Genomic DNA, 23158 nt, shown 5'->3' on the forward strand with positions numbered 1-23158 from the left:
TTTTAATATTGACATATTATTTAACTAGGAGTATTCATAAACCCAGAGGTAATAATTTAAGGTCGAGTAAATTTTTCGGCAATTACGAGGGATCCCGAAACCTTTTTTCCCTTTTACCTACCTATGAATATGTTACTGAATTTTTTATTCTAATTATTGTTGATAAGGTATATTATTTTAAACATTTTTCTTTTCTATAGGTACTTATTAATTCAAAGTTTTAGTATTTGTTTACGTAGTTGTCGAAAATTTTCATAATGCTTACATAAATTTATAGTTTTCGATTAGAAAGTAAACAGAATTTTGCAAGGTGCAAATGTATGTTACTACAATAATTATCTGTAGCAGTCACACGACAGGTACAAAAAAAATGTAATTTATATTATAACCACAGAATATGAATAATTTAATAATAATAAATACCTATTGACAATAGGCTATTGTATAATATTAAGTAGGCATCTACTCGATTGCATATCGAAGAAAAGAAAAACTCGTCTTTATTATTTTAAACATTATTGTATTCGATTAAGTAGTAATAATTTACGGGCACATACATAATATATACATAAATATATTACATATTAATACGTTATACTTATACATATACATAAGTATACGTACGACCTTTGAGTTTGCGATCACGTGCATAAAAGGTTTTATCGGACAGACAATTTAACGTATGAATATAACATATCGATATAATTATCTCTGATATAAAAAAAAAATAACACGACCAGTCTAATATTATTTTTGTGCATAGCCCGTGATAATATCACATAATAAAGCTATACCTAGCAGGTATTTGTATAATTTTAAATTTTATTACTATGACACATTCGAACAGGCGTTGGGAGCGCGCCAGCCGGCGGTTGGTCGCGTGCATACAACTACGACCATGTTCGTCGCTCTTCGTCGTTGTCTGTCGGTCGGTCAAATAGGAAAAGAGAAAAAATGAAAAAAATCGTTAAAATGCATTTGTAGTCGTGTGTAGTCGTCGTACATTCGCTAGAGAGACGCGCGCGCGCGTTAGATACATTATATCGAGTTATTTTTCCATGAGCGTCACGTTGGCGGCCTGACGGGTGCGGCCATATTTCCAGAGAGACCATTCGCAAGTCGGCGACGGGAAACGACGTAACGTCCGCTCTCAAACCGCATCCACCGCCGCCGTCGCCTCAACCTAACTGCGCGATCCACAAATACGTTGCCGCCGTATCTTCGGGATTTTTAATAAATTTTATTATTAAAAATTCGCAACCATAATATTTTACCTATTTTACCAGTTACATATAAAATTTTATAATTGTTATTAATTCGTTCACGAGTGTTCAACGCAGCGGCAGTGATATCGCACACGCGTTATTGTCGTTCGCCGTCGTCGTCCCGCCAACGGTCTCTCGCGCATCGGCCGCTGTCGAAACTCGAATCGTATCAGACTTCCGGTGCGTGTTCACACGAGTGTTGTTGTCCGACGATAAACCGTCTTCGTTCGCTCGTCGCCGCACTAGCAGCTGCAGAACTAACGAATAGATAACCTTCATCATGTCCGAAAGAGAAGAAAATGTATACAAGGCGAAACTCGCCGAACAGGCAGAAAGATACGATGGTGAGTGCACACGGACGCGTTTAAACGCATGACGTCATTACATGTTAATATTTTATTAAATTTTGGTACTGTTGAGATAATCGATTTCTCGTCGACGTTTGCGAGTTTTTCTGTCGAAATTTCGCTGTTTTTAGCCTCCCCCCACCGCCAAAGGCCGGCCGCCCCGCGTTACTCGTTTGTTACGACCGCCCGACGCCGCCGCCGCCTTCTACGCCTTGCGCCCAAATAATCAATACGTAAATAATCGGGCGGACTATATAATATAATATAAAATATTTATTATTACTATTATTAATTATCTACTATTATTATATTTTTATTTTCTAGGTTAGTAGCATCGCGCACCTATAACGGTACGTGCGTGTGTGGGCACAGTAGCAAAATATTTTATTATTATTAAAATAATACGCGGTGGCGGTTTGTACCGTTAGTCGTACGAGATTTCTATCGCATGCAAAAATCATACTTCTATTAGTCATCACCGTCACTCAAATGTGATTACGATATCATATCGCTTGCGCGTCGCTGTGACGCCGGTCTCGGCTGTCCGTTAATCTTCCCACACGGTGGAATTTCACCCGTTGTATTATATCGCTCGTCTGCCCCGACCGCCGCGGCCGGACGCCTTCGCTATCCGTCTCCCTTCAACCCCGCCACCATCATCACCCCATCATTGAGATACGTAGACTTACGACCGGTAGTAGTGGTGGTTTTCAAGGGTTTCCAGTATTTTCCACACATGCACTCGAGTTTACGATTTTTTTTTTCCATTTTATACGGTTTCTCCTAATTGTAAATATCGGGTTTTGAGCTAACAGTATGTATCTGCTCGTCCCAAATAATAATGTTACTTTGTGTCTGTCATTGTTGCCTTGTTTACAATTACATACTTTCACTGTACGATATTCAGACGCATACAATTTTAGCTCTTCTCATCAAATTTATGGAACAATTATGATTTTCTTTAAATAGGCAGGTGTCAATCTAATAAAACTGTCTTAAAGGTTTTTTTTATTGTAAAAAAAAAATATTTCCCCTAAATATCCAAAAATAAATAAAAACATTGACTCGTTTTCCTTGTATTTATCTATTCAGTACTTTAAAAAAAAATTGGGTTTTTTTATTTTATATTAAAACATTTTGAAGTAAAAAATTAAAAAAAATTTTTTGGCTAGATAGGTAGTACTTATTGGAAATATGTGAACATATTTATAAAGAATTAAATTGACTTATCTAGTATTAATCATAAAATATCTGTGTTTAATTAATATAAATATATTTATTTTTAAAATTTTCATCAAGCCAGTTTTTTATCAAATGTTTTTTAGTTTGATGCAATAGAATGAATTAATCATATTTCCTCTCTACATATTTGCTCAATTTAAAAGTTAAAATTGGTTACTACTTACTAATTATTACTAGGAAGTAAATGATACCTATTTTTTTTACATTTTTTATATGTTTAAATATTATTGTTGTAATATTTGGTTAAGATATCTAACTAATAGTTAGGTAAAGTTAGTATTAGGAAATTATTAGTTAATTTATGTTTAAAGATATTAATTGTCTATAATATTTACTTAATTAAAAACAAATTTATTGTTGTGATAGACTTTTTACCATTTAAAATTGGCAAACTTAGTATTAAACAGAATATTTTAAAACCTTCTGAGTATCCATGTAGTACTAGGTATGTGTTAATGTACTTACTTGTACAAGCTAAAATATTTTAATGTTAATCAACTTATTAATGTTTTTTTTTTTATGAAATGTTTTGCTTCAAAATATTCATAATAATATAGATGTCATGAGTTAATATTTTTCTTATGTCTAACTACCTACATAATATTATGGTTTAAAATTAAATAGCTATAGAGAAATATAATTATTAAAAAAAAAATGATTATTATTATATAAAGAATTATTATATTTAAAAAATATATTGATTAATTTAAATAACTAATTTTAACTTTTTCAAGCTGGTGTTCATAAAAAAAAAAGTTACTGTGTGTATTATATATTTTATATTTAATATATATATTATGTACCTAGTATGAGTAACAGTACCTAATATAATTTTAAAAGTACCTATCTAAAAAAAATTTTTAAATAGGTAATCTATTATTATTAAATATTTTTTTTCAGTCTTAGTTCTTAAAAGGGTGTACCTACCTATAACTGAATAATGAAATGTACATATAAAATTGGTACTTTTGTATTTACTTTTTCCGTTATTAGTATTATTGTATTCAATTAGGTAGATAATACCTTCAATTTTAATTTACATCAGTAAATAGCATTTAGTTATTAATATTAATATTTCTTTTCCTTATACTTAAAACTCCTTTAAATTATATTTGTGAGGTGGTGTACTTATAATAGTAGCATATTGTCAATAGCTACTATTATTACAAAACTCTTATTAATAACCTTTCTAGTAAACTTTGTTAATAAGTATGAGTCATACCTGAAAAAATTATATTTTAAATGCATCACTTAAACAATATTTTACTGTGTTTTAAATAATAGGTACCTATTAATTGCACTGTTACGTTATACTACCTATTATACTTTAGGTAAAATTTTTCTTTTTGTCTTTCAACAAATCTTTTCTAAGTATAGTATACCTTATTACCATGTTTATGGTTTTTAAAACATAAAACATAAAAATCATTGTGCTGTTTTTTGTATTAGCGTTTCAATATAATATAAGTATCTACTATATTTAGTTAATTCCTTACTTACTATTTTCTTACTACTTTTTCTTCTAAATTCTTAATGAGTTATGAATAAATATTGAAATAAAATGAATAGTGAAATTATAATTACCTACATCTTTATTAAAAATTAAAATATTAAAAAGTTGCATGTTTGAAACAAATAAACAAGTTTTTTATGTTTACTCATAGTATTCAATTTTGTTATTTTTAAAATTATGTGTTTTAATTATTTTAAAATGCCTACTTATATAAATATTGTTTTATATTATTAATTGTTTTACTACTACCTAATTTAATGAATAAAAAAACTAGAACATTCCATTAATTAATGATGTTAAAATATGACAATATTATTAAAAAAAAAAAAAAAAGTCTAATTAGGTATATTCTGAAGTATATTTTTTACATTGTGTTAGTGGATTTATACATAAATTTAATTTGCAACAGTGACTTAATTTTTGTTTTATACAATTTGAATATTTTATTTAACTTTAGGGTATGAAAAATTATAGGATGATAGGTAAATAGAAACTCAAGTGGATAGTTAATGTAAAATAGTTTTTCATGTTTTAAAACTTGCTTCTGTTTAAGGCAAATTTTCTATCTACAACAATTTTTATTTATAACAATTTAATTTTTAAAAATGTTTCGATATGTTTATTTAACCTACTCTTATTTTCTATCCCAATTATTATTTAAGTAGTATAATTTAAATTATTGATTTAATTTTTAAGTCTTAAGTTATTATTTAGGCATATAATTAATTTAAATAGGTAACTTAAAATTTAACAGATGATAATTAATAATATAAAATAGGTTGGCATATTCTGATACCTAAATATATTTCTTAATAATTAAAAGTTGTCTCTTTTTTTTACATATAATATTAAAAAGTCTGTAAATAATAATATTTTAAACATTACTTATCCTTTCAATCTCATTCTATTTGAAGTGAACCTAGTCATTTTGTTTTATAATTTCATGAATTATTAATGATTATTGAAATTAGAATATTTTTCATTATATAAAAAAAATAACAAGGTTTATATATATATATATATATATATATATATATATAAATAATGATTTATTTGTAGGTTTTCTATACTTTCTAATTTTTTATATTTTTCAAATTATGTACACAATACTGTTAATTCTCTTAAATTAAAAATATTTTCAATAGATAAATCATAGTTTATCAATGTGTTAGTATTACATACATATTTATTATCTTGAAGTGAATTCAGTATTTATATATTTGCCCTTATTGAAATCTCATTTTGTATTATTTACTATTATATTTGAATACTTATTAATCAATATCAGCCTTATACTATATACCTATTATACAACAACAAATTATTAACCTTAATTTTTTTCAATATTAACCTATCATCACATTTTACAAAATTGTAATGGATTCTCCCTACCTCCAGGTAACAGATAAATATTTCCTCTTTGTTGGCCAAATATATTTTAATTTACAAGCTAGTGATGAAAATCTATGTCATATATAATTATAATTTTACATAAAAGTATTAGTAGGTACACCAAAATATGAGTTAACCATTTTTGATCTTGACAAATATTTCTTTGTGATGTTTGATTTTCGCAAGTTTTTAATGGCGGTCGATCAGTAAATTAATGTATTCGTACTCTATTTAAATAAATACTATCATCTTTTTAAGATTAATTTCTCTATTACTAAGCCAATGTATTTAATTTAGCTGTTGCGGGCGTGGTAGATGGTAATGATAGGGTAGGGTGCGGCAGGGTTCATACCAGTCTACAGCGTATAACGTTGCCATAACGACGGCGGTCTCCCCTTCATGTCAACTTTACTAACGTTCCAATGTTTCATACCCAGACGTCGTCGTGTACACCTCATGTACATCCTGATGGTCTATTGATCTGCAAGTTAAACTTTTAGCCCAGACATTGTTGTTGATAAAAAAAGTTGTAACCACCTATAAAATCACATGTGTTACGTATTATATGATATATATTTAACAAATCGAGTGTTGTGTCGTCGTTAATCGCCACGATGGTGGGCGTGTGTGACTGAATATTAAGGGTTGAAACACGATAAACCATGCCCATGTTTCGTTTAGACTGATTTCTATTATCTGACCGTTCTTATTGTACATTTTTCTATCTCGTTTGTACGAATGTGTATGTCAATCTTGATATAAACAAACTTCATTGGCATTTTTAACACCATAAACTTTTAAATTTGGTAAAAAAAAAAAAGTAAAAACTAATTATCAATTCCATATCTACGTGTTTTTCACGTATGTCTTTATAATACTCTGTAAATAACGATTATTATGCAATGCGTATGTGTTGCGTATATATGTGTATCGAAGTGTTTAAATATTTTACTAAACCTCGCAACATATATCCATAAAGTAGTTATTTTGATTTTATTTTCGTGTCGGAAAATGTGAACAATATGTTACAATAAATAGTGTACCGAATTTACGAATACCTTTTAGGCCTATATCATGAATAAGATCGTAAGATCCTTGTTGATTGTGACAAAATGGGTTACATTTTTTAAGATGTTTGAAAATTTGACATTACTTAGCTTTAATGAGGTCTTGTTAGATTTCAATGGCGATACGAGTTAAGCTTTGGTTTAGACGTTGTCTTTGTTCATCCGTTGCTAACACTTCAAAACGATTTGGTGACAGCATTTTTTTTCTTATCCTCATGATCCGGAGAGTTTGTGGAAGTAGATGAAAAAGAGATCTTTTTGTTTGATTTTTCATCGTTTTCTTTTTAATAACCGAGTTTTTGTTGTAAATAATAATTAGTGAAACAGTATTAGCCATTAGGCGTTTTTAGTGCCTCATTAAAATAGATAATTGATAAGATACAACACGCCACGTATTACCTATTACCTTGGCTGTCTGAGCTCAATTCCACATATTTACCTCTATACTCAGTTTTCGAAAGTCCTCAAATTTCTTTGTTTTGTCATCGTCCAAGTTTATTAATCATACTTGAGAATCTATCTTAGTAGCCATTAGCCACATACAATCTTCTTTCATTTTTTTTAGATTTCATCGGTTGTTAAAAATGTTGTCAACGTGTATAACACTATTTTTTTCTTAATTTATTCGAATTTTAATTTCCTTTGACCTATCTAATTAATATGTTGTTTCCTAATATTTAAAATTGTTAATTTTTTCGTAGTTTAAGTGCTTTATTTTGAGGTCCTTTTCATCTCTCAAGACCTATTTTTTTCATCGCTTTTTTTAACACTGTCCGAGTTAGTTGTGTTTACGAACGATTCGCCTACTATCATGTAAATCGTTTTATAAATCCAGAACAAGATTGAAAAGTACCGTGGATATCTTGTCCCACTGTTTTAACCCATTTTTTACTATAAAAGTTAATGATTTGTCATTTTGCATTCTCACTTTATATTTCGTGTTTTCCATTTATATTTTAGTCGCTATTCTTTTTTTTTAAGAACCAAACTCTTACATGATAATTCAAGAACTCCGGGTACTATCATAGGACTTTTGATTCTATGAATAGCTGTTACGTATTAAATTAATCATATAATAATTTCGATAATACTTTTAGAAAAAATCAACGACCATTCATTTATTTTTATTCATATTAAATAATAAAACCTTCGTGTTTCAAGTTTTATCTTAATTTTTAAGTGTTTTATATAACATCCTTAATATAACATTCATACTACAAATAATACATTATTATGAATAATTATTATATTATCTACATTAAGAATAATACTTATTAATCTACCGGAATATCTACCTTTAAGAAGACGCCGCACACCCATGTGTTGTTACATACAACATGGCAAATTTTCGTTCAGCAAAATCCATTTTATGTTGTTAGCTTTTATATTAGAGTAAATTTAACTGTCACCAAACTTTAAGGTAAGAATTTTATCTGGGCAATGACATAGGGTTTTATTAATATTAAAATATCATTAAAAGCCTATGTCATTGCCTAGATAAAATTATTACTTTTAAGTTGTTTTGATAATAGGTAAATTTACTTAAATGATTTTTTTTTTCATCTTTTGATTTTGAATCAAATATTGAGTATTTTAAAGTGAATAAAAAGTTACAGTTTTAAAATAACAATAAATTGTTTTTGAAATTAAAATATTAAAAAAAAAAACATTATAGATGAATCTCTGGATAATAATTTATTCTTACCATTAAATTTGATGAATACAAAATGTTCTTAAACGAATAGCTATATTAAAATAGTTTCAAAATGAACACCATGTCAAAGTTATATTCCCTTCAAATTTAAATGCTAATACAACAAACTTAATAAACCTGTTTAAAATTTTCCTTTGGAATTTTATTTATATTGTTTATCAATATTGTTACTAATTAATAATTATTTTTTTTTAATTTTTAGAAATGGTAGAATCAATGAAAAAAGTAGCATCGTTAGATGTTGAATTATCCGTAGAAGAACGAAACCTGTTATCTGTAGCATATAAAAATGTAATTGGAGCTCGACGTGCAAGTTGGCGTATTATTTCAAGTATTGAACAGAAAGAAGAGAACAAAGGTGCTGAAGAAAAGTTAGAGATGATCCGTCAATATAGATCGCAAGTATGTATTATTTAAACTACAAATTAAATATTTATTTGAATTATATATTTTTGCATAAGGTAATGACTAATGAATATTTATCAATTATTTAAAATCTATTAATAAATATAATTTAAATTATTTTACAGGTTGAGAAAGAATTACGGGATATTTGTTCAGACATTTTAAATGTACTTGATAAACATTTAATAGCATGTGCTGCTTCGGGCGAATCTAAAGTTTTCTATTATAAGATGTAAGTTAACTAAATGATTTATCAGTTATCTATTTTTGGCCCATGTTAAAATTATATAGTTGAAGAACTACGCTTTATTATAGTTATTAATGTTTCATAAATAATTTTATAGGAAAGGTGACTACCATAGATACCTGGCCGAATTCGCTACTGGAGATGATAGAAAAGAAGCTGCTGAACATTCTCTGGTTGCCTATAAAGCCGCTAGCGATATTGCTAATCAAGACTTACCTCCTACTCACCCAATAAGGTATTATCATATGTTCATATTATTAATATTAATAATAGCACTTTTAAATAATGTAAAAAAAAAAATTGTATTTCTATAGGTTGGGTTTGGCATTGAATTTTTCTGTATTCTATTATGAGATTCTCAACACCCCTGATAGAGCTTGTCATTTAGCTAAAAAAGCGTTTGATGAAGCAATTGCCGAATTGGACACGTTATCCGAAGAGAGCTATAAAGATTCTACACTTATAATGCAGTTGTTAAGGGACAACCTAACCTTGTGGACTTCAGATATGCAAGGAGATGGTATGAATGAATACAAAATTAAAAACATATTTTGTTCTATTTTATTAAATTGAAAATTAATTAATTTTAGGTACAGAAGCTGAACCTAAAGAGCAGCTACAAGATGTTGAAGACCAAGATGTCTCGTAAATTCCTTCTGTGACTGCTCTATAATAAAATAACTATAATTGTCATCGAAAAAAAAACAGTGTCTGTGTACAAATAATATCAAATATGAAAACATAAAAAATATGCATTCAATAGTTACAGCCCTAAGTAAAGTAAAGCGACTCACTCCAAGACTGTCAAATTTTTTTTTTCGTACACTTTGATTTTACTTTTATCTCATTGGCAGGGGAACATACGACAGCAATTTTGATTTTATCTTATACAATTTCCAAAAAATAATAATTCAATAAAAAAAAAAATATGTCTTTCTGTTCAGTATTATGTGTTAAAAGTTTTATTTTTGTATTTAAATTATAAGGCTTTTTATTATTTTTTTAATTATTTTTTTGTTTTTTTTTTTTTTTTAGAAAAACGATTAAGCAAATCGTAGCTTACCTCAATTCTTTGTGTTGATTACGTAAGAGAGTAATATTTTCTTTCTATTTTATACTAAAGAATATATATTTATACAAAATCATCACTCAAAAATCTTATTTAGAATTCAGAATTAGTTGGTACATTGGGTGTGCCGCCGCCAAAGTCAGTTCCTGTAATTTAATTAGTGTTTTTTGTTATTCGTTTATTACATTTATTTACTTTATTATTAGTCAATACAAAACTTAAGATAACCAATTAATATTTATTACTTTTTGGTTATTATTGCATTTTTAATTTTCAATGATAATAAAATAAAATTTAAGAAAAAAAAAACATTTACATATAATATTTATGAAAATTGTACAAAGAAAAATGGAATCAAAGTGTACCTGTAGTATTCTTATTTATTATGAATTTTTATTTTATACACTTATTCACTTTTATTTTTGCCAAATTTTCTCCTTAACATACTAAATTAAAATTACCATACACATTTATATATATAAATATGTATGCTTTTATGTCAATTAGTTTTTACTTTTATAACAAGTATTTGACTTAGAGCATGAAGTATTTCGGGATCATTTTATAATGCTAATTTCATCATAAATTCTAAAGTCTAACCCCTGCCTCTTATGATACCCTTGTTTAATCAACTAATTCCATAACAGAATAATAGTCTCTTCAAACATAATTTCAGCAATAATTAATTGTAATAATATTAATGATAGTTAATGATTTTTTTAACACCTATAACGCAAAGAAAACAAGTGCAACATTTTGAATGTTTTCGTCATTCCGTTTTCTTAGATTAAAAATAAAAAATAAAAAAAAATAATAAAATGTAGGTTATGTGTTTATTATAGAATTATTATAGGGTTTATTATATTATAATATATCATAATTAACTTTATGACATTTTTGTTAAACGAAGAAAAAAAAATCGTAATGCTTTTTCATCGAGTTTTTTCCAAAAAGTTTGATTTTTTTGGTTCATATATTATAGATATTGTAACTAATAAAATTTAAAAAAAAACCAATGTCAATAGTATACTGTGCGAATAATAACATTTAAAAGATAATAACAATATATTATATCTAATTGTTATGCTCTACTCTGTTTATTTATCGCACGGGTCTTTATTGATAGCATTTCGAGTTTTTTTTTTTTTTTTTGTGATATTTTTTTTTCTTGCGCTGTAATCATTTAACTACATGTACTGACAATACTTGTGTGTATTTTTTTTTATCGTGTGTCTATCACAACGAATACGGACCAAAATGTTTACAGTTTTAAACTTTTGAAAAAAAAAAATGAAAAATTTACGTAGTTCTTAGCCACCTATCAATTATTTAGTCTTATTTATTGTGTAGATTTTTTTTCTACTTCTCAGTATACGTGATTATTGAAAAATAATAAATATTTGAAGAAACTTATTTGACAGTGTTATAGGAGCGCGTTTCCTTTGCCAGCTAACCGGAATTTAAATTTAAATTTTAACTTTTAATTATATGTATTCAACACTTGAACAACAATACGACTATAGTTTAACTAGTTTGTGTGTGTGTGTGTGTGTGTGTGTGTGTATGCGTTTGTGTAATCTCGCTCGTATGTATGTTGGACAGGGAATCTCTGTACGCTATATACTCCAACGTCCCACCACCCCCTTCTGCATACGACGATGATGACCCGCCTAACGTAACTTTTAGTAGACATGTCAGTAACTTTTTTTACGTACAATTTTAAGATGTATATTATTATTTATTTGTCTCTTTAAACGATAATAATATTAATATAATTAATAACATTAAAACTATTATAATATATGCGCCATTGCATTAAATTTTTACATCTTTCAAATTTTTGTTATTTTTATTGTTTATTTTTCACGGGAATTAGTAGCCGTGGGTAAATAGCTGCCAATCATTCATAGACGGAAAACACATCCACAAAATCTAATTATAATCTGTTTACAGATGTTTGTGACCGTTTGGGCAAAGAAATACATTTATTACTTATTCTTTTGTTAAAAAAGATAAAAAGTGGTTATGTGTTGATAAATACGTATTATTACGAGGTACAACATCCTGTACTGTTGGGTATTGTAAGTGCCTAATATGAAAAATATTTTGTTGTATGTGATTTGAACACGTTGTCGCATAGTTTTACCTAATATATTTTATATTATAAATACAGTATATTTATGCGTTCTCAGATGATCATTGAAACGATGACGCACATATTTGGCGAGTGACTTCGATTGTGAACAATACAATACTGATAACTCATATCTTTTATAAATAATCAAGCATCAGGCAATGTTATAAATTGTGATTGGTGTATCGCGAGAGTAGAAGGTCTACCATGTGTAAATTAAAGATGAGCTTGAGTTTATTCCTTAAAAACATCAAATATTTTTTCAATCTTGGACATCGTTTTTGGTTCTCCTATGTCTCAAAATTATTAATAGTTCGTGTTCGTGTATTATAAATTGCAAGATCCTTAGTATTTTTATTACTACTCATTTGGAAAGAGACGACTTAATAATTAAATAACGAAGGTTGCTCCAGGATAGAGCGAATAAACCTAATTACGCGTTTTGACATTTCGTCTTGACGTTATATTTCCAACTTCAAAACATGATTCAAGGTACATGTACGTATACTTAGAAATAATTATAGACATGCCTTTGTAAATAAATGATAATTATACATATTATAATTATTTAATATATTATTAATATAATTAATGATATAATACATATAGAACTTGCCTCTTGGGTACTCGCTAAAGTTAATAAGATTCGGAAGCTACATCTTCAGTAAAACGTAATTTAGTCGATGGTTGGATTTATTATTTCTCAAAGCTTAGTCATTAGATGTACATTTCCGGACAAAGGCCTATGGGCATTTGTATACAGATAACATTAAAATGACCTATCGTTCATCTGTTCGTTCTGAATATATATTTTATTAAATTCGTAAGTTTATGTCATCATAGGGTTTATTAGAACTAGAGAAAATTTAATTTTAACTACAAATGACTGCTTTTAAAAGTGCTCATTTCTTATTCGTTTTAACTCGTAGCGCGTAACATGGTAATTGTAAAAGAATATATGAATGCGTGTGTGTAATTTTCCACTTCCGCCTACCTACACGTTTTTTAAGTACCTACGCACATTATAAATATAAAATGACGTCTGCTATGTGTCTATACATAATACGACAATACAAATATAAAATAACACAGTTGCGTTTTGAAATTTTATTTTATGATTATGTTGTAGTGCATATCGTACGTCTTGTAATTGCCCGATATGTACTTATTATATTTTTGCAGAATTTATATATATATACATCAATAACAATAAATTATGGCAGCAGAGGAAGTAGTGTTATTCAAACGGAGCCTCTTCTGCTATATTGGTTAAACTAAAAAAAGAAATAATAATTTAATGATTGAAATGTGTTTTATTTATTGAGCCTTGATCTTATGTTATGTCAAGAGGTAGACAATATTTGAAAGAAAATGGAGAAGACGCTTTCATGCTTAAAAATAAAATTTGGATTTTTGAACTGGCGATTTTTGTTAATGTATTGAAGTATATTATAACTTAATACAATCTAAAAGGTAGAAATCAACTTATCTTAATATGTGGTCTCATTTTAAGTTTTTGAGTAAAGTTGAAACTTTTACGGTCTCATCATTAAAAATATGAATTGGCAATTGACATATATTCGTACTTGTAAAAATCTTTTTAAATTGTCAAAATATTCATTTTTATCAGCTAAATTTATTAAATTTATTTCGACACTTGAATACAAATTTAATAACCGCTTGAAAGAATTCGCTATTCATTGCTTCACATTTTAATTATAATGCACAATAAACAAACAAATGTTAACACAACTTAATTAGGTAATAAATAATTCTTAATGATGTAATTATTTTTATGTATTTAAACATCATTAATGTATTTTTTAATTTTTAAAAACGTCATGTCTTAGACGTTTTAATATCACCAAATTAATCTATTTATCTCGCTATCAATTACCTACTGGCTACTACCTATGTTGTAGCGCGCGCGGCTCGTAGTGATTTACCGTCTCCTAATTATATATATATTTATGTTTTATTATCAATATAACACGCATCAATAAAATATTTATTGTATATGTTTACCTGTTGCAAAACGATAAGAAACCCAATTGTTATTATTTTCATTTTCCTTCGATGATATAACTGTTAAATTTGACATGTTTTCCTTCACTTTATCTGTACACCTGTCCAGCAATATTATGACGACTTCTTGTGCCACAAACCACAAAGTTTCGCCTTACCTAAGACTGAATGCCTATAATAATAATTGTGTTACGATTTATAGAGCGCAGCGCCGCGGCTACAGTGTCATAAACGTACTACGTAGGCAACTGCTTCGAAGCATTCTTCACTGGCCGACAGATCGTTCGAATAATGGTAATGATCGACAACCACCATCACAAGACTATTGTCAAGCGTTTAAAGACTTAACTTGTACGCTGAACGTTAGAAATAAATATTTAAAACGTTATCTCATTGTGATTATATTATGTTCAACATGCAATACGAAAAAAAAACCTAAGTATTCAATATTTATTTATGGACGTTTCTGTTGATTTCTCGCACCCCATTATATTATATCACATGACTATTATTATACCTTATTAGTATACTATTACGATATAACATTGTCTACTCAATGTAATTGTTTTCATTAACTATTGCTCACAACCGCATATTTTTACCCTTTCTACTCTTGTGGTACATTCTTTCATTCTTTTACATTTTATATTATTATTTGTGTTGCGTGTTTGCGGCAATATTCTACTGATCGTGTTATGTAAAACGCCATCTATTAGATTCTCCGCTCCATTAATTATTACACTCTCTACTATGTTTAATAAGTATCTCATAAAACTACAATTATCCAATAACTTTGGGTCTTTAAACCGTCCGGCGACACGCACGATGTCTCGTATTTTTTAGGCTAAATATTTATAATTATTACATTTCGAGCGGTTTATCGTATACTCGTATTTGTGAACTATACGATCTACACTGAATACAATATTGTTATTTAAAAATCGTAACTTTCTTCAATATAATGATGTACCTATATTGCCTACACTTTACGCCGTACTACAACATTTCTATTTCTAAATAATAAAAATAATATAAAACGAGATGTATTTACTAAGCATGATCACTACCATTTTTTTTTTTATGTGTTCAATATAATTCAGATTTTTGTAATTTTTAGGTGTACTTAAATATTTTGAAATATTTACTTAGTTTAAAGAATTTATAAGTTGCAGTACAAACTCCTTATTTTCAAACGAGAATTAATCTTTTATTCTTTTATACTGTAAATTAATAAGTAGATGATTGTATTTTTCAATGTTGATGTATCTTGTTAAAATTTAAACGAGTAGTTTCTGAGTTATTAAAAGTTATAGTACTATGATACTTTTTGTTAGTTAAACAGCAGATATTCTAGACGAATCGTTTGTGAACGACACTTCGGTGTCGACAAATATTTTGGAACAACAGACCATGATGATCGAAACTCCTCCTGAATGAATGAATGACGATGAAGTTAATCCATCAAAAAATTTCAATATCGAGATGATAAACCCAAGGACAGCTATGACGGTAATTATATCGAATACGACCGTGACATCTAAATCAATACTGACGACTATGTCATCATTAACCACATCTGTGTTGTCGATCACATCTGCAATGATAATAGCTGATGCTTGTTATTTATTCAATTAATTTTTTTCGATATTAACGCTTATTAAGTATCTAATAACTCCATTATTGAAGTATAACATTTAAAAATTGTTTTAATTTTTAATTTTAAGTCTCGTGACAAACTTTCAATTTTTAAAAAATCGTTTCAAGCTTTATGTATTATATCGTACATACAATATACACAAATTTATAAAATATTCATTAAAATAAATATTTAATATTTTTATCAAAAGTTTTATTCATCAATATATCATAAAAATAATCTAAAAATAAATTTAACAAATTTATTAATACTATTTAAATTTAATATTATAGTTCTTGATTTATAAGAAGAATATTATTAAATATGTCCACTTTATTTATCATCAAAATTATAAATAAATAAATATAACAATCAGGTAGATTAATAAAATATACACGTTAGGTTTATTATCTTAGGTAAATATTTATATAGATGAATTTTTTTTTAATTGCCTGTATTGAAAAATCGTTGTATAAATATTAATCATTTAGTCTGGAATGAATGTGAAAAGTTCTAATATTAGCTTATTTTTTATGAGAACAAATTAAGATTATAATTGTAGCTACTTTTTATTTAAGAGAAAGAAAATTGTTGAAAAAATATCTTAAATAAAAATATTGTTTTTTCATTTTAATGATAATCAATCATAACAAATAACATAATTCATTGCGACCATTTTTCGTATAGGTAGTAATAAGAATTATTATTATATTTTTATCACTTATGCTATTATCACATTGCATTGCCATAAAATAATTAAAATAATACGTACTCGTACAATTTATACCTTGGATTCGTGATTTAAATAGTTTTTTCAGAATTAAAAGTTGTAAAACGATCAATACAGGTTGGCTTTTCTTACCTTTTATTACGTGGTTTATGTCGTTTATTTTTCTTGATTTATATATACAATATATTATTTCTGTTTATTCAATTCAAGTATAGTATTTGAAAATATAGGATAAAATAAAAAATGAATTCTTTAGGAATGGATAACGTATAAAAGTGGAATAAATTGTATTTGAAATGAGGTAAACATTGTTGATATAATTCGATCATATTAGAGAGAAGCAGATGAAAACCAAAGAAGAGACGAGTAGACAGGATAAAGAGAGACATAAAACAGCTCACATCAGTATAAAGAAGTCAGAACTCAATATCTGTGTAAGGCGAGGGTTGCTAGTCCCATTATATCAGAGTGAAGGACAAAGGGAGAGGAGAAGAAATAATAATATTTAGTTAACTAAATAAAATATAATTTGAAGTTAAATGCATATACGTATTCTTTCCATACACGACAATATTGTGTTCACTGGTCACGTATCATCGTATCGGACAGGAATGATATTGATGAAAGGCCGACATCACAGAATCGACCACCAAGTCGTTTCATAGGAAACTGAGCTCTCCGAGTTTCATATTAATAACTCAAATAATGTAAATATGTAAAAAATAAAGTGGACTAGTAGTCGCCTAGTACACTCTTTAAGGGTTTTGTTGTCTGCTGATAGAATCGATGCTTGAATGAAAATTTAAGACTGTTGTAAATTATACTTAAAACACGACTGACAACAATTGAGTGATTTAGCCTTTGATATGGTTTGCAAATCTGAAAAATAAAGAAGGTGTACCTATATATTGTTTTAAATAATATTAAAAAAAAAAGAAACGGTTCGTTTTAAAATATTGAAAAAATTTAACGAGCGAACATTGACTATTAATAAATTGAAGTAAGTATGCTTTGGTGATTAAGGTTTTGATTTTTAAATAATTCTTTTTTTAATAAATTTATGGAGTTTAAAACTTATTTTTCTTAAATGATTATTTACTACTTTTTAGATTTATTTTTATAAATTAAAATTTTAAACACTATTGATTCCAAATTCCATCAAACTTTATAGACTTAGGATAATAATATATAACTCATGATACTTAATAGGCTTACAAGATAATTATTATGGTGGAAATGGATATTTAAAAATTAAAGTACTAATTAATATTAGTTTATTGCAATTTTATCTTTTGAAAAAATTTTCTAAGTTTAATAATATATAAATATATATAACATATGTTTTATATAGTTAAATAAGGCATTTAACTAAACGTTTAGGTAACATTGTGTAAAAGTTTAAATTCTTTGACTATAGGTTTACGGATTACAACATATAATATATTATATAGTACATACTTGACTAAATTATTAGTGTATAAAGTTTAATAATTATTGAATTACATATTCTTTTAAATTCAGATTTAGATGCAAAAATATTTTTAAAGAAATATCAAGTGCTAATAATTTATAATAAAAAAAAAGTTGATTTTCATCTGAAAAACAAGATTGCATTGCCACAGTAGTGACACTTCTTAAATGACAAAAACAAATTAAAAATTTGAAACATTCTGCTCTTAAAAATTCTAAATATGATATTAAAAAAAAAAAAATGCATTATTAAAACTTAAAAGAGATAGTGCATTAATAAGCATGATTGGTGAATAACCTTGAATATCTTTTAAAAACCATTTAATAATAATATTATTCTTGGAAAATATATAAGTTTTTACGTATAAATCTACGAAAACGATTAAAAAGATAATAAAAATAAATAGATAGGTATATAGTAAAAACAGTTAGTATTATCATTGTAATATACTAAATTTTTATACTTTTATTTTATTGCTTCATTATTCTATTTAAATGTAATCATTAATCAATTTATTTTAAAAACTGAAAGATATATAATAATAAAATTAAACATTGTTTTATTAAAAATATTATAATTGATGAATACTGATGAATTGCTTATGTGATAACAATTGTACTTTTAACATACCATTTACTCATTTACATAGAGTAAAGAAAACAATATATGTATATATATATATTATAAATAGAAAAAAATCAAATATATTTAATTTTAAACATTGACATTAGCCCATGAGTATTTAATATTATTATTAGTACCAAAAAATAATTTGTATATAAAGTCAATAAAAAAATGAAAAATGAAAAATAAAAAATATGTATTATTAGACATTAATTTTTTTTTTTTTTAATAGATTGTTAAAAAATTTTATTTTTGGTTACATTAATGATAAAACTAAATAAAATTACCTAAATTAAAAACATAATTTGATTGTATTTGATATTAAGAATAAAATATGGAAAATCGTCTGATATCCTATTACATATATCATATTATTTAAGTCATACATAGAACATATGCGTTTATAGAGATGTTATAATATATAATTATAAATAGGTTCCAATGCGTTTTCAGTCAAGTTCATTTAAACTTTCATGCCTATGTGATATATCAATGATTATAATAATAATTATTATATTACTTACCTACCTATATGATTTATTCAAAATTACATGCACGAACAATGTTGGTAATTATTATAGTATAATAATATGCTATTATAACATCATTTTATAATTTATCATTAGTATATTTTTTACGCACGGTCTGAAATATTAAAATACCATGTTATTTTGAATTTATTTGATTAGCATACAATATATTATTGAAGTTTTTATATAGATTTAATTCTAAGGAATTCACATGATTTTTATCATCCCTTCCTAAAAAATATATCATAAAAACAAAATTAAGTACGATAAATCTGGGAAATATAATAATTTGAAAAAATTGCATGTCAAATGCAAGTTTAAAAACCTAAATTTTAACCTCTTAACCTCAAAAGTATGATAATCAACTTTATATTTTTAATTTTGACAGTTGAAAATAGATTTCAACTTCAATAAAATACTGTTTTGGATAAAATTGTAACTACACAAATATCTCATAATCACAATAAAAGATTTAAAAGTAAATAAAACATTTAAATACTGTAATATAAATAATTTAAAGTATAATACATGTTATTAGAAATAATAGTGAAAATATTTTATTAATCAATGTTAAGATCATTAGCATTAAGTTTATAGATAATAAACAATATAATTTATGTACCTAATTACTTTTACAATTTTAATTAATATGAAGAAAATCATTTACCACTAATTCAGTTGAAATAAAGTCAATTAATTGTTTTTTATTATTATTACTATGTACTACTTGGGTCGCATATAAAATTATCGTACTTCATATAGTTTGTTTTTTTTTTAACAGCTAAACATTTTGTAAAAAAAATAATATTTATACTATTCCTATAACAAGATATTTTTGTTAACTAAAATATTTAATCGAGTAATGTATTATTTATTTGCTTATATGTGCTCATTTAACATAATTGGATTGAAGGCTATTGCCTATTGAAATAACATAACACAAAATTCAGATGATTCTTTACTCATTTTTGTAGAAAATTCGTTTACTATAGTTAAGTAAAAATGTTGTTAGAAAAATTAAAGTTTTAGCTAGTTAAACTTACCATTGATATTTTTATGTCAGTGAATAACTCAAGAATGTCGGTAAAATACAATATTATACAAGTACATAAATAACAATAATAGTCAACTAAATACTTACTCTAAAATGTATATTATAATAACAATCGGCTGAATATTTTAACTATTAGTCTACTATTTGAACATAACTATGTAAATACACCAAAATCATTATATGTTATAGCCACAGTCAAGTACGTTTATTCGAGAAACAAAAAAAGAAAAGAGTTAACAGGAAAACAAAACGGTAAATCGTACGATTTAAACTAAACCATAAGATTACTGGTCATTACTGTGCACTATGCAGTAGTTTTTTATTTTTCATCTTTAGACGCAAATTTTTTGTCCTTATCCAATAAACAATAATATTGAGTTGTAAATGTGAACGTAAACAGAGCGATTCTTTTAAAGGTAAATAATATTTTTTTCAAGTACTGAAAAAAAGTATTTGCCTATCATGACGTTTTTTTAAAAATAATCGATTACAAAACAATATTTTTTTTATCATTTTAATGTTTAAATTTTAAATTTTTTAAATGACGGCATTAAATTTTTAACTGAAATCTTTGACAAACAATATTTTTTTTAAAATTTAAATTTAATTTCAATATACATTAAATAAATCAAATTTCGATATACATTTTGCAAAACATAGTTTAGTAGTTTAATTCATAACTTATAAGTTATAGTAATGTAAAATAAAAAGTTCAAAGTAAATTAACCTTTTGACTTAAAAATATTTTTAAAAGACAATAAATTATCATTAAATATGTTAATAGTCAATACCAACAGAGTCTTATAACTAAACTATGACTTATAAATACGTATTCTGGTAAAAGTAACATATTATTTTATGAAATAGTTTCTTTTTAGAAACAAATTAATTTGTCTTGTTTAAATAGAACTTGTTTTTAAATTGTATTTTCTAATAATTTTGGGCATGCAATCAAATTATTTAATAATTAAAATTAAAGTACTACAGATAATTTTTTTTTAAAGTGGACATAATCAAAGAATTCAAAATATATAGGTATAGTATCATACGAAATCTACTAGTGATCCGTGATTAATTTTGATCTATCATTTAGACAAACATTTCAAAATGTATCTAATTTATTATCTAGATAAAACTTCAATGATTTGTTTCTTTTTTTAACGATTTAAATTTTGGGCTATCTTTGTACTCACAACACTGACTTTTGTCACATGTGTTATATGTATTAACGTAGTAACGTGTACCTATTAAACATATATTAATTATAATTAAATAAGTTTTACTTCTGTTGAACTTGTACGCATGATTCTATATTTTTTCTTTTTTTTCTTACAGAAAGTATGTGGTAAAATAAATTGTGCGTTGAATAAGGTTGGAAAAAAATTTCATTCGTTTAATTTATTATTTATTATTATTATGACATTCTTCATACCATGTTTTTTAGAAATGTAATCAACTGAAATTGTACACAAGAATATGCGTCATTAATCATCATACCGTTCATTTGTCAATTTTAATGTTATAACGAGGACTTAAGTATGCAAAAAATTATTCATAATAATATATATTTATATATACTTATATACATTATACATAAACCTATACATTGGTACCTAGAGTTCAATACACCGAAGCTAAAACGCGTATATTTATTCTATTCTATTCCCTCTATTTTTGTGCGAAACGGTATAACATATTATAGTATTATAAATAAATATATATATATAGTAATCAGTATTATAATTTACGAAGGAATAAATATATCCCTATACGTATCATTATAATGAATTTATTGCTTTTTCGTCTTATATAACAGTAATATATATAATATATTATATATATTATCACAGTGTAATACAATATTATCCGAGATTTCTTTCTTTTCGCTGTCATTTAAAGTTTAAACAAAATAAGAAATTTCGTTGTGATGTTGTCTGCAAATATGCGATCTACCAAAATCGTTGTTAAGCTGAACGAGATCTATCTGAATACAATATTTAAGTACCATATATATATATATATATATATCGCTAGTATAATTGATGAAATCATTAGTTATTATTATTTTTCTTTTAAACTAAAAATTCCATAATCGAGTCTATAAGGAAATCGTCAAATATTGCATCCACTATGAAATGATCGTTATCAGTTTATCACTTTGTTTTCAATTTTTTTCAAATAAACGCGAAATTCTACTTACTTTAAAAAAAAATCAAATCTTTTAACGACACGCCAAACAATCACGAAAGACTATTTTTTAGGTAATAGGCTTTTAATAATACTGAATAAGTAACAAGTAAAACGTTAAAAAAATATCATCACGTCTCAATTATAATTAAATTTGAATTCGCGGTTTATCCCAAGTTCTTTATGTAATGAAATTTATCTTATTTTTCTGTGTTAATTGAATCATAAAAGTAAAAAGTATGACAGTTTAAAATCTATTGTACATGTTTATCAGTTGTATATAAAAATATACAGGTGCAATTATGTTTTTAGATTTTTAGGTAACTGGTAGATAGTGTACGAAATCACAGCTGCACTTACCTAAATAAGAAATTAATAATAAATTTAAAACTTTTATAACTGTTAAAAATGATATTTCTATTATAAATATGAAATTTAAATTATCATCATATAGTGTACCTCATGTATTCCAAACCTATTATATTATTTATTATCAACTTATAAAC

The 23158-nt window shown here is 26.0% G+C and overlaps 1 protein-coding gene across 1 annotated transcript; it reads left to right on the forward strand.

Annotated features, from left to right (window-relative positions):
* The first annotated feature begins 1098 nt into the window (after nt 1-1098).
* LOC112602330 (14-3-3 protein epsilon) lies at nt 1099-10138 on the forward strand. Its single transcript, XM_025350392.1, has 6 exons — nt 1099-1609; nt 8743-8942; nt 9071-9177; nt 9290-9427; nt 9507-9712; nt 9783-10138. The coding sequence occupies exons 1-6, from the start codon at nt 1546-1548 to the stop codon at nt 9839-9841; spliced, it is 774 nt and encodes a 257-aa protein (XP_025206177.1). The 5' UTR covers nt 1099-1545; the 3' UTR covers nt 9842-10138.
* Nucleotides 10139-23158: the final 13020 nt, after the last annotated feature.

Source organism: Melanaphis sacchari, unplaced genomic scaffold (assembly GCF_002803265.2).
Source record: "Melanaphis sacchari strain LSU unplaced genomic scaffold, SCAv2.0 Contig0_pilon_pilon, whole genome shotgun sequence".
In the NCBI taxonomy this organism is placed as follows: Eukaryota; Metazoa; Arthropoda; class Insecta; order Hemiptera; family Aphididae; genus Melanaphis; species Melanaphis sacchari.

Bases quoted from the DNA above. Each gene is read 5' to 3' on its own strand.
- LOC112602330 (XM_025350392.1), top strand. From the start codon at position 1,546: ATGTCCGAAAGAGAAGAAAATGTATACAAGGCGAAACTCGCCGAACAG. The intron at 8,943-9,070 runs GTATGTATTATT...ATTATTTTACAG, and splicing joins TCCGTCAATATAGATCGCAA to GTTGAGAAAGAATTACGGGA. The intron at 9,178-9,289 runs GTAAGTTAACTA...ATAATTTTATAG, and splicing joins AAAGTTTTCTATTATAAGAT to GAAAGGTGACTACCATAGAT.